Below are 13976 nucleotides of genomic sequence, written 5' to 3'. Positions count from 1 at the left end.
GTGTTTCCTCTCACACTGTAACTGGTTAGTAATATGTCTCTTAAAGAAGGCCTCCATGAGACAGTGTCGTTGTGGATGCCGCGACACGTATTCTGCCTGTGCTGAACCAAAGCTGTGTCTGGACAAGAAGGGAAGAAGAGCTTTCCGCACACTAATACAGCCAGGCTGTATTACTCATATTCATACTATTTGTACCACCTTTGTGGGCAGTAGTTCTATCACCGGCAATCCAAAAGAACTTGTGTATCTGTCACTTTAATAAACTACACTATTTGTTAACCTAGCCGTAAGAGTTCTCATTGAACGCAGTTAAATTCCTTAAGGGTGGCCGTGCTAGTTCATGCAACGTGGCTAGACTGAAAGTGTATGGAGTTACAAGCGCATCCATAATCGTTAAGATTCTATCTATCTATCTATATGAGTGTGTGTGTGTGTATATATATATGTTTATATAGAACACGATCGGACTTGTAATACAGGAAATGGGTATCACTCAGAATCTAAGCCTAGCCGCCCCCAGCCCCTCTGATATCTGAGGACAAGCTGGAACGTACAGGGGTTTATTTTCTGCCAAATTGCTCAGTCCTTTTAACGTGACAGGCATGTTTTCAGTGGTTCACCATTTTGTTTTTTGGAGCCCTTTATGGCTTTGCTATTTTTGGGAATATTACAAAACGGGGGATTCTTGGAGTGCTTCACTGTTCCACCCCAGAGGAGGGCAAACCGTTTATTTTTTGTTTTCCTGCTAAGTCTTGCACCGTGTAGGGTTTTTTTTGGGGGGGACTCCTGCACCATTTGCGTGTTTTTCTGGGGAGTCCTGCATCATTTGGGTTTTTTGGGAGTCTCCAACCCGGCACTTTTTTTGAGCTCTGCACCCTGGGGCTTGTTTGGAGGGCTTCACCATTTTGTGTTTTGGAGGCCTTCATGGTTTTGCTATTCTTTGGAATATTACAAAACACGGGATCCTTGGAGTGCTTCACTGTGCTGCCCCGGAGGAGTGCAAACCGTTTAGGGTTTTTTTTTTTCTGGCGAGTCTTGCACCATTTGGATTTTTTGGGAGGGACTCCTGCAACATTTGGGGTTCTTTTCAGGGAGTCCTGCATCATTTGGGGTGTTTGGGAGTCTCCAACCCGGCACTTTTTTTGAGCTCTGCACCCTGGGGCTTGTTTGGAGGGCTTCACCATTTTGTGTTTTGGAGGCCTTTATGGTTTTGCTATGTTTTGGAATATTACAAAACGCGGGATTTTTTGAGGCCTTCATGTCACTGCTCCGGGGGAGTGCAGCACCATTTGGATTTTTGGGAGCCGTTCACCGTTAATTTTTGGGGGGGGAGTCCTGCACCGTTGGGTGTTTTTTTGCGGGAGTCCTGCACTGTTGGGTGTTTTTTGGGGGGAGTCCTGCACCGTTTGGTGGTGTTTTGGAAGGCGTCCCTGCACCATTTGGTTTTTTTTGGGGGGGAGGTTCTGCAGTGTGTGTTTGGTATTTTCGGGAGTCCGGCATCCTGGGCCTTGTTTGGAGCTCTGCAGCCTGGTACTTTTTTGGAAATGAGCACCCTGGGGCTTGCTGGAGGGCTTCACGATCTTTCATCTGACTAAGTACCAGGTGCATTTGTTATGAAGTATCATTTTATTAGTAGTAGTATTATTTCTCATTTTATACATCTCTTTCCAATAACACAAGCCCAGCAACGCCTTTTAGATGTCCTGTTTTCAGAGGTTAAAGCCATCACTAAATGACCTCGACTTACCAATTTACACTCCTCCTGCCAGTCAGTTCACTGTCTCAAGGAAAAAAACAAATCCACATAAGGTACCTCATTCCATTGGCCTTCCCTCCTACAGGACAACATCAATTGCAAAATAGTATTGTAATTTGAAGTCCCATTAGTTGGCCATTTCTCTTGATCATCTAAAACATGCAAAGGCCACCAATTATTACAATACTCAATCCTTTGACTTTTACGCAAATCATCATGCAACTCATTCCAATGTGTCAATAAACCTCCCAAGGGTGACGTCTTTGGTATCTTCCCATCAATGGCTAAATTCCCCGCACTCTTACTCTTGAACAATTTTGTTAATGCCATTATGTTTATTATTCTTATATCATTATATTATCAAAGACCAAATTACCAAATGCAAATGCCAATTGTCTCAAATACACAAATGTCCAACCCAGCAATAGCTTTCGCTTATGACTTGCGGGCAGATGCCTAGGCTTCCAATGCAAACGGGTACCCTCAAAGCCCCAACCCTGCGAAGCTTTCGCTGCGCCTTACGGGCAGGCTATCCAAAGAAATTCCAAAGAAGAAGTGCCTTACCCTTTTCCAGGGTGTTGTGAGGAGCTCGTATGGGTCAAGAGCGATGGTCCTTGCCGAGAATCCCTCGGTGCCGGCTGGAGTCTGATCGGCACTCGATCCCTTCCAGTCTCACTCGCAAGGTCCCATCTGGGTCACCAAAACTCTTCCCCTAAGTCGGCAAAACCAAGAACTTTCTAAGACTGAATTTGAAGTTTAGAAAGCAGGCACTTCTTTATTGCAGCGCTGGACGCACAGGGAATCACTCCGCTTAGTGTGCGTGCCGAGTTACTCCGCTACAAAAGTTATATACAATCAAAGTATATTTGATTCATCGTATTTCCAAGAAACAATTAGCATATCCATAGGATTTCCGAGAACTCATTAACATATGTAAATGTCCATAACGCATGTGCCTTCAGGTACACTGGTGGTCGCCCAAAGCCCTCTGGTGATCATCCATAGACTCGCTCATTGTGTCCGCTAGTTGAACCCAATCTTTGCGCATGCTCAGCTTAGTTGCAAAATTCCATTCCCCTTTAATCTTGGAACCTCCAGAAGAATTTCTCGGTTTACTAACCAGGCCTACAACTTACCCTTCTCTTGACAGGAATATCCTTCTTATCGACAAAGCTACATTGTTTAATCATTAGTTCATAATCAAATCATAGATAAAGCGTACCTAGTTACCATTACACAAATTATTTCTCACAAAATATATCACGGTTTTTAACTTTCGTGGATTAGTCTCTTGATTATACAATTCGATCAATATCCATACCCAAGATAATCAATGGTTCTTTCTCTTAATATCTATTGATTTGCGTTCTTGATATTCCAATCAAGATGGGAAGGGTAAAGGGATTTCCAAGCAGCAGCACTGGGTGCGTACCAGGTCCCCATAGTTACGGGACTCAAACGAAACTTCTCTATTCGATTCTTCATTGTTCCATCTCGTTGTGATTAGTTTCTTAATACAAAACAGTGACTCCCTGGTGAGGTTCCTATGGTTACGAATCTCAAGACACACCAATATTCTAACATTCTATTTCTACTTACAACTAAATGCAGTGATTTTACAACAGCCCACCTGAAACTGAAGTCCAGTTCTGGACCCGTTCTGTGCAGAGTTATAGGATGAGTCATTTTCTTGTAGGTGAAGTGGATCCAGATGTGTATCTTGTGTCACCTAACTGTTCAGTGCACAGATTTCTTGTAAATCTCAGCTACTCAGGTCACCTTCTCTGTCAGTGCTGGAATAAGAATTTTAAGTAAGATGGATTGATATCTGCCTGCTGGTGGATTCTTCTTTGGGAGATCGCAAATGGCCTTCAGCTTTAGGGTCCAATTTAACCATGACTCCAAATGAGAAATAGAAATACCTTTTTTATTTCCCCCCCCTTGACCAGCTGCAAGGTTTTGAAGTGAATTGGCCCCTGTATTCCTTGTAATCAGAGTAATGCCTGGGGCTCTGCTGGTGGGGTATGTGGGTGTTGAGAGCTCAGCTGTGCCTGTGATTGCTGCTGCTGCTGTGGTTCCTGGATTCACACATGGATGAAATCTGAACACAGTCTCTGTTAACAGCTGTTCTCAATCTGTAGGGAAATCAAATGCTGAGACTGAACTACTTAACCTGAACCTGCTTTTTCTTGCAGGGAAGATGCTGCATGAGATGAAAAGCCGTGTCCTCGAGGAGCCAAAGTGTTGGCTGGATGTTATCTCTGTTTGGAGAAAGCTTCATGGGCGTGAGGGGCAAAAAGACAATGTCTCTCAAGAAAACCCATCGCTTCTCAAGAGCAAATCAGAAGAAGAGACAAATATTGCAAGCGACAGGCAGAAACCCAAACAAGTGAGAGAGACCGTGTCTGAGCAACGTCAGGCGGAAGCTGGAGAGAGGTGTGTGGTACTAGAGAGGCAGAGATCACGTTCCTGCCACCCTCTTCCTCGCGTGCAGACTCTCACCGCACTTTCCCTTTATTTTCTTCAGACTAGGCAGCCCCCAGCGCTTCAGGCCCGGGGGTGGCTGTGGGGCCACCGGCCCTGCAGCAGAGATGCTCGCCTGTGGGGGGGAGCTGCTGGCTCCCAGTGTTGTCCCAGCAGTTGGGTTCTTTACCCGGTGTGCAAGAGGCCGATACACACACAGAGTCGAGTTTATTTCATGTTTGCGCAGAGATGGGTGCTAGGTGGTAACTCCACAAGGCTAGCACCCCTCGGTAAACACACGGTTCAGCATTTCTACGTTCCGAGCAACAGTTACCAGTACTTTTTACAGTTGAGCTTAGTTGCCTTCGTTCCCATTGCCTCTTAGGTGCCTCGTCTTCACTTGAAGTCACAGGATCCTCTCTTTTTCCTGCGCATATCCTGTGAGGAAGGGGCTTTTTTCTTTCCTGAGTTGTGGTTATCATTAGCGGTGAGGATCGTGACATTACAGCCCGAACGATTATACTCTCGATACGTCCAAAAACGATACAAACTGCTACAATCAGTATTAGAAACACAATCAGAGTTTGAACTAAGCTCTGTAACCAACCTATTAAGGAGAACCCCATCCCGTGAAGTATTTTATTTAACCATCTCACTTTCCCTACTGTTCCTCATTAAAGCAATTGGTAAAACATCCACCCATGGAAGTCGAGTTTCTCGGCGTAATTTTGAGATGTGCCTTTTAAGAGTCTGGTTCATTTTATTCTTTCCTTTCCCACTAGGCTGTGGCCTCCATGGGGTATGTAAATCCCATTAAAATTGGAGAAATTTTGACACTCCCTGGACCACCTCTGAAACAAAATGAGGCCCATTGTCAGAAGATAGCGCTTCAGGAATCCCAAATCTAGGGATTATTTCCTTTAATAGAATGCTTTAACAAGCTCTCTAGCCCGATTGGTGTGGCAAGGGAAAGCATTGGGCCATTCTGAAAATGTATCTACTAACACTAGTAGCTATTTCTATTGTCTATATTTTGGTAACTCAGAGAAATCTAGTGCTGACAGAGGCCACCCAAGAAGAACTTAATCCTCTCTCCTCCACTGCAGGGTGACAGCGGTGGTCCTCTCACCTGCAAAGATAACAGCGCTGACTACTTCTGGCTTGTTGGAGTGACCAGCTGGAGGAAAGGCTGTGCAAGAGCAAAACAGCCCGGAGTCTACTCCTCTGCTCAGCACTTTTACGACTGGATCCTGCTACAGATGGGACTGCGCCCAGCAGGAAGGGGCAGTCCAACATCACGGGCATGGAGTCATTTTCTCACTGCCTCAACTCCCTTTCAGAGGCCAAGCCCAATACCAACGCAGTCGGGCAGGTTTAGCTCCTGCCCATTTCCACTCCAGAGGCTGGTGGAGTTCTTCACTTGGGTGCAGGAGCTCCTGCAGGTCCTGAGAGGAAAAAAGGCTTGAGCAGCAGGCTGAGAAGGATCCAGTGCAGGCTGCAGCATAGCAGCACTGGATCCTTCTCCGGCAATGGCTGCTCATCCAAAGGCAGCCTCAGTGTCAAAGGCCTGCTCTGTCCTGTCCATACTCGTCCGAGGGCACACGAACGCTGAAGGTGACTTAGCGCTTGAAATAAAGTTGCCAATTTTCACAGCAAACCATGCTTCAGTCCCTTTCAGTCTCCCGTGCGAGGCAAGGACTTCCATGCCCGGCACCTGCAAAACAAGGCTGCAGGCGGTCAAGTAGGGCACAAAGGGAAAGAGCCACTCAAAAGGGCTGAAAGCGTGCCTGGTCAGAGAGGAGGGTGCTCAGAGCCACCATGGGGTGGAGAAGACTGGCACGTTGAAGTTAGAACAGGGAGAGGAAAAAATGATGGGACATGCAGCCAACTTTGGGGGTAGGCATTAAGGCACACAGGCTGATGCCTAGGGCCTGGCGTAAGCCTTAGCTCCCTGAACAGACTGTGGGAAATGCCTGAGCATGGCAAGAGAAATTGCTGAGCAGAGCAAACAGACTGAGAAGCTGACAGCAGTTACAGGGCCATGAGGAAGAGCCAGATTTCACGGGTAGTTGAGGGGGATTGATGGGAGAGATGCTACACTTCACAGGTAGTTGAACAAAGAGTTGGCGTCATCCTGGGGAGAGGGATCTGCCGGGGACAGCAGTACCCAGGAAACCCCATCAGTAATGCCATGGAAGTCCAGGGTGACCTAGCTAAGAGCACCTGCAACACCAAATCTGTTTACAGACGTAGCAAACCTGGGAGCAAGGGGGGAAAGATAACGGGGGGTAGGTCCCTTGCTTGGGAGCAGCCAAGGGCAGAGAAAAGAGGAGTTGAGGAAGATGAGGGGGATGTATAAGCATGGAAAATGGAGGGAAGACGGGGATGAAGGAGCTAGTCACACATAAGCCAACCGCTGGTTGATTTGGTTGTTTGCCTGAGCCCTGCACCTAATCCCCGCCGTCTGTCCTACCTTCTTTCTGAGAGTGCTCCCAAATCCTTTTCTGTGTGGCCTCACTCTGTACCCAGTGGGGGGGTGGGGGGTGGGTCCAGGGGCCTGGCTGCTAGCAATGGCAGAAGGGAACTCTGGTCACAGGGACCCAGCAGCTGGAGACACCGAGTGTCGAGGGCCAGCTACTGGTGGGAGCACTGGCTGCGTGTGCAATTCACTTGGGAACTTGAAGCTGCACTAGTTCACGAGCAAGAGGAGATACAGCTCTGGAAAGACCCAAGGTCTGTGCCAATTACGGGGTAAGTAGTGTGACAGCCAGCCACGGATTTTAGTTGAACTTAACTCCCGTGCTAATATTTAAGGGATCCATGAACATGCTGTGCTTGCGAATCTGGGCAGTGATGTGTGTGTATGTTTGTCACGTTAAAGCTTCCAGCTTGTCCTCAGATATCAGAGGGGCTGGGGGCAGCTAGGCTTAGATTCTGAGTGATGCCCTACTCTCTGTGTTACAAGGCCAGTCGCGTTCAATGTGTTGAACTCTCACGATTACGGATACACTCGTAACACCATACACTTTCAGTCTAGTCGCGTTCCATGAACTAGCACGGCCACACTTAAGGGATTTGGTGGCATTCAGTGAGAACTGTCACGGCTAGATTAACGAATAGTGCAGTTTATTGAAGCAACAGATACACAAGTTCTTTTGGGCTGCCGGTGATAAAATTACTGCCTGCAAAGCATGTGCAAATACCAAGAATATGAGCACTATAGCCTGGCGACAAACGCGTTAAGTTATAAAGCAACTCTATAGAGACTTCTAAGTTGCCCGGGGAAGCACTCGGTGTAACCAAGTGTTCGAACCTTACCCAAAGGCGTCCCTGTGGGGGGGAAGAGAGGCTCTGATCCCAGGTGTCAGAGACGGTCTGCGATGGTATCTTCCCTGGCATCCCTCCTCTCTTAAGCCATTTTTATATTATCTGTCCTTACAGGTGGAGCTTGAGTGACTCTAGTCATACATACCTCTCTTGCAATTGGTGTAAAAGTTTCTCGTTCTGCTTTTAAAGGTATAGACTAAGAAAAATCCAGAGCGCAAGCTCAGCGAGGGGTGGTCGCACCTTGGAGGTGGGTAGCTTTGGGATGGAGGTGTGGTGTTTTGGTATTATAATGAGATTATAATGAGCAAAGTTCACCCAAAGATAGTATTTTGACAAAAAATGACAGACTGTTGGCTCGGGGTGGTAAATAGGGGGCTTAGGGTAGGAAATATGCGGCTTGTCAGTTCCATAGTACCTTCCAGTTCCCGTCTTATCCCAGAGCCTGGCGGCGGTGTCTCCACTCCACTCCACCCTCCGTGCAGTTTCTCTTAGAGTCAGCACACCAAACTCCCCTGGTGTTGCCAACATCCAAGGTTGCCTAGGGAGCTTCTGTGGGATGGATTCCTTGCACATTCGCCACACTCACCCTGAAGATTTCTTCAGTGCTGTACCTTCAATATAAATTTAATTTCTAAGTTACCTCCAGCAATTATTCCACAAGTGGTAGTGATGTTTTACAGGAATAATATATGGAAGTGGTAAGAAAATCTAACTACTTCAAAAGAGGGGATTGATACCAAAGATTTAAACAATTTAGCTGTAAGACAAACCCTTTTGGATAAACCTTATCAGAAAGGGAAGTTACCAAACTTTAAACTGTGATCATCTATGCCCTAACTACATTGCTGAATTGATATAATGATAACACCAGAACACAGACTGAACTCATGTCTCAACTACTGTAAAAGTCCTGGATCTACTATGCATGAGTTAACCAACTCCTCTGTCGGAGTTTGACAACAACAAGAAGAGAACCATTTCAACAGGACTCTTAAAGGCTGTATTATTGCATAATCAAGTTAAAATTGAAATATTATCTATTTCTGTTTCTTTTCCAGGTTGTAAGAAGATGGGATAGATTTGAGAATGTGTGAAAAGGCCCAATTAGAAAAGTGACAAATGCCACCACCTTCTGTCTAAGTGGTGGAACCTAAGTAAAGGGAGATTGAGACTTATGGTGTCGCGTTAAAGGAATGCAGTTTCAAAATTTGTCTGTCAGAGTCCCAGGACTTTCACTGACCCATTTATCAGAGCCCCAGCAAGAGGACTTGCACTGAGCAGATGCACAAAAATTGAAATGAGTTATTTTATTGAAAGCGACAGAAACAGATTCGAGATTGCCGTTGATAAATTCACTAACTACAACAGTGCTACTAATTAAGGGTAATATTGCTAGCAGACTTGATAGTAATACAAGAACCCGGGGATAACTGTCACCCAGAGGTGAGAGGCGCAGCGCTTACCCAGAGAGGCGTCCCTGCCTGGGGTGGAGGAAGAGAACACAGCCCCTCGACTGGTCCGTCAGGTATTGAGGTTCTTCTCTCCCACCTTAACAATCATTTTCTCTGACTTTTATCCCCATAACTATGAGGTCCCCCCCCATATGTGACGTGTAGCATGATTTGGGTGGAGAGACGAGTGCTATAGTCATATATGTTTAGCATGACCTCTATAATCTTCATTAGCATATGCAGGGGTGTGAGCTGTAATATGCATTTCACCGGTAATGAGGCAAAGGTCAGTTATCGGACACGAAGCCTTTTCAAAGATCAAAGGACCTCTCACATTCCTGTTATTTTACTGTCTTTGCTGACCATAAGCAGGGCTGTCCTGCCTCCACAGGACCCCCTCCTTATCTGCATCCTGTGTTAGCTGGGTGAGTCTCCACTCCCCCGGGTCGCACAAGAGATAGCAAGGGCAGTCTTAACAGCTCTTTGTGCCCAGGAATCCCACCTCATTATCCAAATTCCACATTATCCATCCTGTGACTATAGTCACTTGGATCGAAATCCAAATCACACTCACATAAAATCGCTTTTGGGGGTATCCCTCACATTAGACTTCTTTTCCTCCACTCCAGGACTCGCCTTTGATTCTGTACAGCCAGAGATCATACGCACCTGATGAGTTAACACCCGGGTAAACATAGATTTGGCACAAGCCAGTATCATACAAAAAACAATTATTACAATAACGACAATAATCACAGATTGCAATAAAGAAGCAAGCCATCCTGATAGTGAAAATCCCAATCCATGTAGCAGCTTATTCAACCAGGTTGTTTCCATCCCTTCTCTCAATTCACGGCTGGCCTTTGCCACACGTTTTATGTGATCTAGTTGTTCGTCAAGATCTTTAGTTACATTTGGTATATGAACACAACAAGTATAATTTGCTAAATCCAAATATCCGCATACTCCATTTTCATGCAGCAATAGCAGATCCAAAGCTAGCCTATTTTGCAATGTCATTCTCGACGTTGCCTGCAGCTGTTCATTTAATTTCTCCAGTCCAACCCGAGTCGCATTAGCCAATGCTTCAATTTGTCCTGTAAGGTTATACAGCATCATACCATTCTGGAAAGCCATTATCTGGGGTGTAAAGATAGACTCCAAAGTCCATCCAACTACCGTTCCTGTGGTCGGATGCTGCCAAGGGTCTTCTGGTTCCCGTTTGATCCGCCCTCATAGGGGTGGCACAAGAGGTTGTTTTCACCAGAGAGGATAAAGTGTCCACAATCCCAATGTGTGCTGACGTCGTGGACCTTCCACTGGCAAATCGGTAGTCCATGTTCCATCACTACTAACCCAAACAGTGCGTCCCGTAGAAGGCAATGTCAGCTTCTTACAATTCATATGGGTATCGTTAACTGTCAAACGTGACCAGGTGTCATTGATAGAGGTGGCATAGTTACGGCAAATACTACCCAACCGAAGGGCTCGAACTATTGGGCCCAATTTCTGAATTTCACTCCTTTTGCTATTGCAATTATAAACTTTAGTACAGTTCCAATTACAGTGTTTTGGTTTAACCAAATGGGAAATCTTAAAATTGGTGTATACATCAATGAGGGTATTTGATGGTCCAATAGTCCCATCCCAATCAATGTACCAGTCAGTGGTCTGCATGGAATGCCAGTCACCCGTTTGGGGTGCGTCCCATATTTTGGGTAAGTGCATTCCCCAGGGAAATTTGTCACATGTGGTTTTGGTTGTTGCAGGAGAATATTTACCCTCCCAGCAGGACTCCTTTTGACAAACGTACGACCAGCCAAGAGAACATATTGTAATGTTTCCAAACTTCACCTTGCCCACACTAGTTTTTGTCATGGCTGTGAAGGTTCGATTTAGGTCAAGGGTTAAAATTCCCCAGTCCAAAGCTGAAGCAGCAGACTTGGGTAGAGGCAAACATGCAGTTATTTGACTGACATTATGTATGTGCCCAAAAGCATGGATCAATTGCAATATCAGGTTTGAGGAAAAACCCCATCCACAGCTAGTCAACAAGAGAATACTCCAACTATATTTTACCAGCATCATGGTTAAAACTTTCAGTTGCCAAACTATCATCAATACTATGAAAGCAAGTCAGATTGTTAGAGCTATTAGCAAGCCTTGAGAACGCTCCAACTCCATGTAGGATAGACCGTGGTTCCAGGTGTAATTTGTTGTTGTCAATGTTTCTGCAAGGAAAAACAAAAGAGAATGCTCGGTCGTATTCTGACCGGCAGAGTTAAGTTAAAAGGTAGGTACCACCCATCTGGTACTAATTTGGTGTATTTTCCCAGAACTGTTCTTTGCTTCCCAAGCATAGAAATTCTTTGGGGTTGTTAATACCATTGCCACTGTTAAAAACATATCCTTTATATCTAGGGTTGCCATCCATGTGCGAGATGCTCCCTGGATTTGGGTCTCTACCTCTGCAATAGTTGGTACAGCGGCAGTTAAAGGTGCTCTATTGGCATTCAATTGGCTATAGTCAATCGTAAGCCACCACTGTCCGTTTGGCTTTTTTGCCGGCCAGACAGGAGAATTATACGGGGAGTGAGTGCGAGTGATAATATCTCTTTTTTCCAAGTCTGTTACCACCCTGTCAATGCCCGACTGCACGGTCGCTGGCAGTGGGTATTGTCTCACATTAGTAATTTTTGATGGGGGCAAGGGTATGGACTGGACATCTCTAATAAATTTATGCTTTTTGTCTCATCCCCTTTTGTGTTAACTTGCCCAGCAAAGCTCCAAACTGAGCCATCAGGGAGTGCCCATGTTCTACCAAATAATAAATTAAATCCCAATATGTTAGTATTGGCTGCACCTACCAATACCTCAGTTCGAGTCAGTTTATCTTCTCCCGGGAGCCATAAGGTGGTCTTTGCTGTGGGGCATTCTTTTACGACCCCATCAATCCCTGTGAACTTTAGTTTGCGGTGACCAGGTTTGACATTTAGGTGTTCTGCCGTCTCCTTAGTAATCACTGATATTTGGGCGCCAGTATCAGTAAGAAAATCTACAAAAACTCTCCGGGGGTCCCAGTGGTATAGCAATAATTGGTCCATGATGTTTAGTAGAGAGCCACTGCATAGCTAACACCCTCCGGGCAGGATGGCTCACTGTCCTCCCCGGGGACATGCGTTTTTTGGCAGGTTATCTTTCACGCCAATCAAATCCCCCTGTGGTGCTGAGGGTGGGGGTTTGTCAGGGGCCAAAGGTCTCCCTGGTGACAGACCTCCCTTTAGCGAGTCACTTCTCCTGCTCAGCACTTTTACCAGAGCTCGGAGATCAGCAGTACATGAGCCATGTAACAACCGTCGAGGCACTCCTATCGCCACAGCCTGTCGCCAGAGGTCATTACGCTCCTTATCAAATTTAGTTTGGACCTCAGGTTTTGGCTTAGGAGTATAGACTTGACGGACTTGGCGAGGGGCGTGGTTGTGGGGCTTCTCGACACTCAAATCGATCCAGCCCATCCTGCGTCCATAATCTACCAATTCCTGTACAAACTCCCCCCAAGTAGTTACACGAGCCTGTTCTGCCTGTCTTCTCTGTCGTGCACCACCCTGTTGCCCAGCATTGCGGGTGGCCCGTAAGCAATCTTGCACATTTGCCACATACGTCTTTAGACTGTCTGGGAGTCCACGGATAAGGGGGGTTAATCTAGCTGGATCAATAGGGGCTAACATCGGGGAGCTCCGTAACAAGCTTCGCTCATACATGGCCTGTATACAGGCTGCCTTTTGCACAGATGCATTCAAGTCAGAGAACCCCAAAGTCTTTATCACACGGGGTCTCCCCTATCTTGCGGGTCAATACCACCAGCCCAATAAGCAGCCCTTGTTGTCAATGAATAATTATGATCACCCGGCGTGGTGGTTAAAAACACTCCAGGACCCCAGTAACCTCTGGCTTCCTCTTCACTTAACAAAGTGTTATCTCCTCCTGTGAGGGAGACACGCCACACATACTCAGTCTCAGACTCCCCTGGGTGCCGTGAGTATTTTTCCCCATTACCCTTACCAACTTTAACCTTCTGTTCACTCCTGCACTGTTCAATTCGCTCTATTATTTTATTTTCATTTCTCCAGAATTTCTGGGCCCACTCTAGTCCCGCTTGGGACGGCGCACATTTATATTTTTGTAGCAGTTTATCCATGGCAATCCTGTCCATGACGCCAATTTTTACTGTCGCGTTAAAAGGAATGGAGTTTCGAAATTTGTCTGTCAGAGTCCCAGGACTTTCACTGACCTATTTATCAGAGCCCCAGCAAGAGGACTTGCACTGAGCAGATGCACAAAAATTGAAATTAGTTATTTTATTGAAAGCGACAGAAACAGATTCGAGATTGCCGTTGATAAATTCACTAACTACAACAGTGCTACTAATTAAGGGTAATATTGCTAGCAGACTTGATAGTAATACAAGAACCCGGGGATAACTGTCACCCAGAGGTGAGAGGCGCAGCGCTTACCCAGAGAGGCGTCCCTGCCTGGGGTGGAGGAAGAGAACAAAGCCCCTCGACTGGTCCGTCAGGTATTGAGGTTCTTCTCTCCCACCTTAACAATCATTTTCTCTGACTTTTATCCACAAAACAACGAGGTTCCCCCCCCCCCCCCCCCATATGTGACGTGTAGCATGATTTGGGTGGAGAGACGAGTGCTATAGTCATATATGTTTAGCATGACCTCTATAATCTTCATTAGCATATGCAGGGTGTGAGTTGTAATATGCATTTCATCGGTAATGAGGCAAAGGTCAGTTATCGGACACGAAACCTTTTCAAAGAACAAAGGACCTCTCACATTCCTGTTATTTTACTGTCTTTGCTGACCATAAGCAGGGCTGTCCTGCCTCCACAGGACCCCCTCCTTATCTGCATCCTGTGTTAGCTGGGTGAGTCTCCACTCCCCCGGGTCGCACAAGAGATAGCAAGGGC

The 13976-nt window shown here is 46.2% G+C and overlaps 1 protein-coding gene across 7 annotated transcripts in view; it reads left to right on the top strand.

Moving 5' to 3' along the window:
- The window catches only part of LOC132321766 (F-box only protein 15-like), a 36100-nt gene that overhangs the window by 15695 nt on the left and 6429 nt on the right, over window positions 1–13976 (top strand). For 5 of the 7 annotated variants that reach the window (XR_009484883.1, XR_009484881.1, XR_009484880.1 and 2 more), the window contains one exon: window positions 3952–4189. The exons of the other annotated variants lie outside the window; for them this stretch is intronic. Coding sequence is in view for 2 of the 5 variants with exons in the window: in XM_059835206.1 (XP_059691189.1) it covers window positions 3952–3972 (21 nt within the window). In the remaining 3 variants the exon portion in view is untranslated. Of the gene's footprint in view, window positions 1–3951; window positions 4190–13976 lie in introns of those variants that run through there. 7 annotated transcript variants of the gene reach the window in all.

The sequence above is a fragment of the Gavia stellata genome, unplaced genomic scaffold (assembly GCF_030936135.1).
Source record: "Gavia stellata isolate bGavSte3 unplaced genomic scaffold, bGavSte3.hap2 HAP2_SCAFFOLD_44, whole genome shotgun sequence".
Taxonomy (NCBI): domain Eukaryota; kingdom Metazoa; phylum Chordata; class Aves; order Gaviiformes; family Gaviidae; genus Gavia; species Gavia stellata.
The sequence above is the reverse complement of the archived record's forward strand: the minus strand, read 5'-3'. Positions and strand labels throughout refer to the sequence as shown.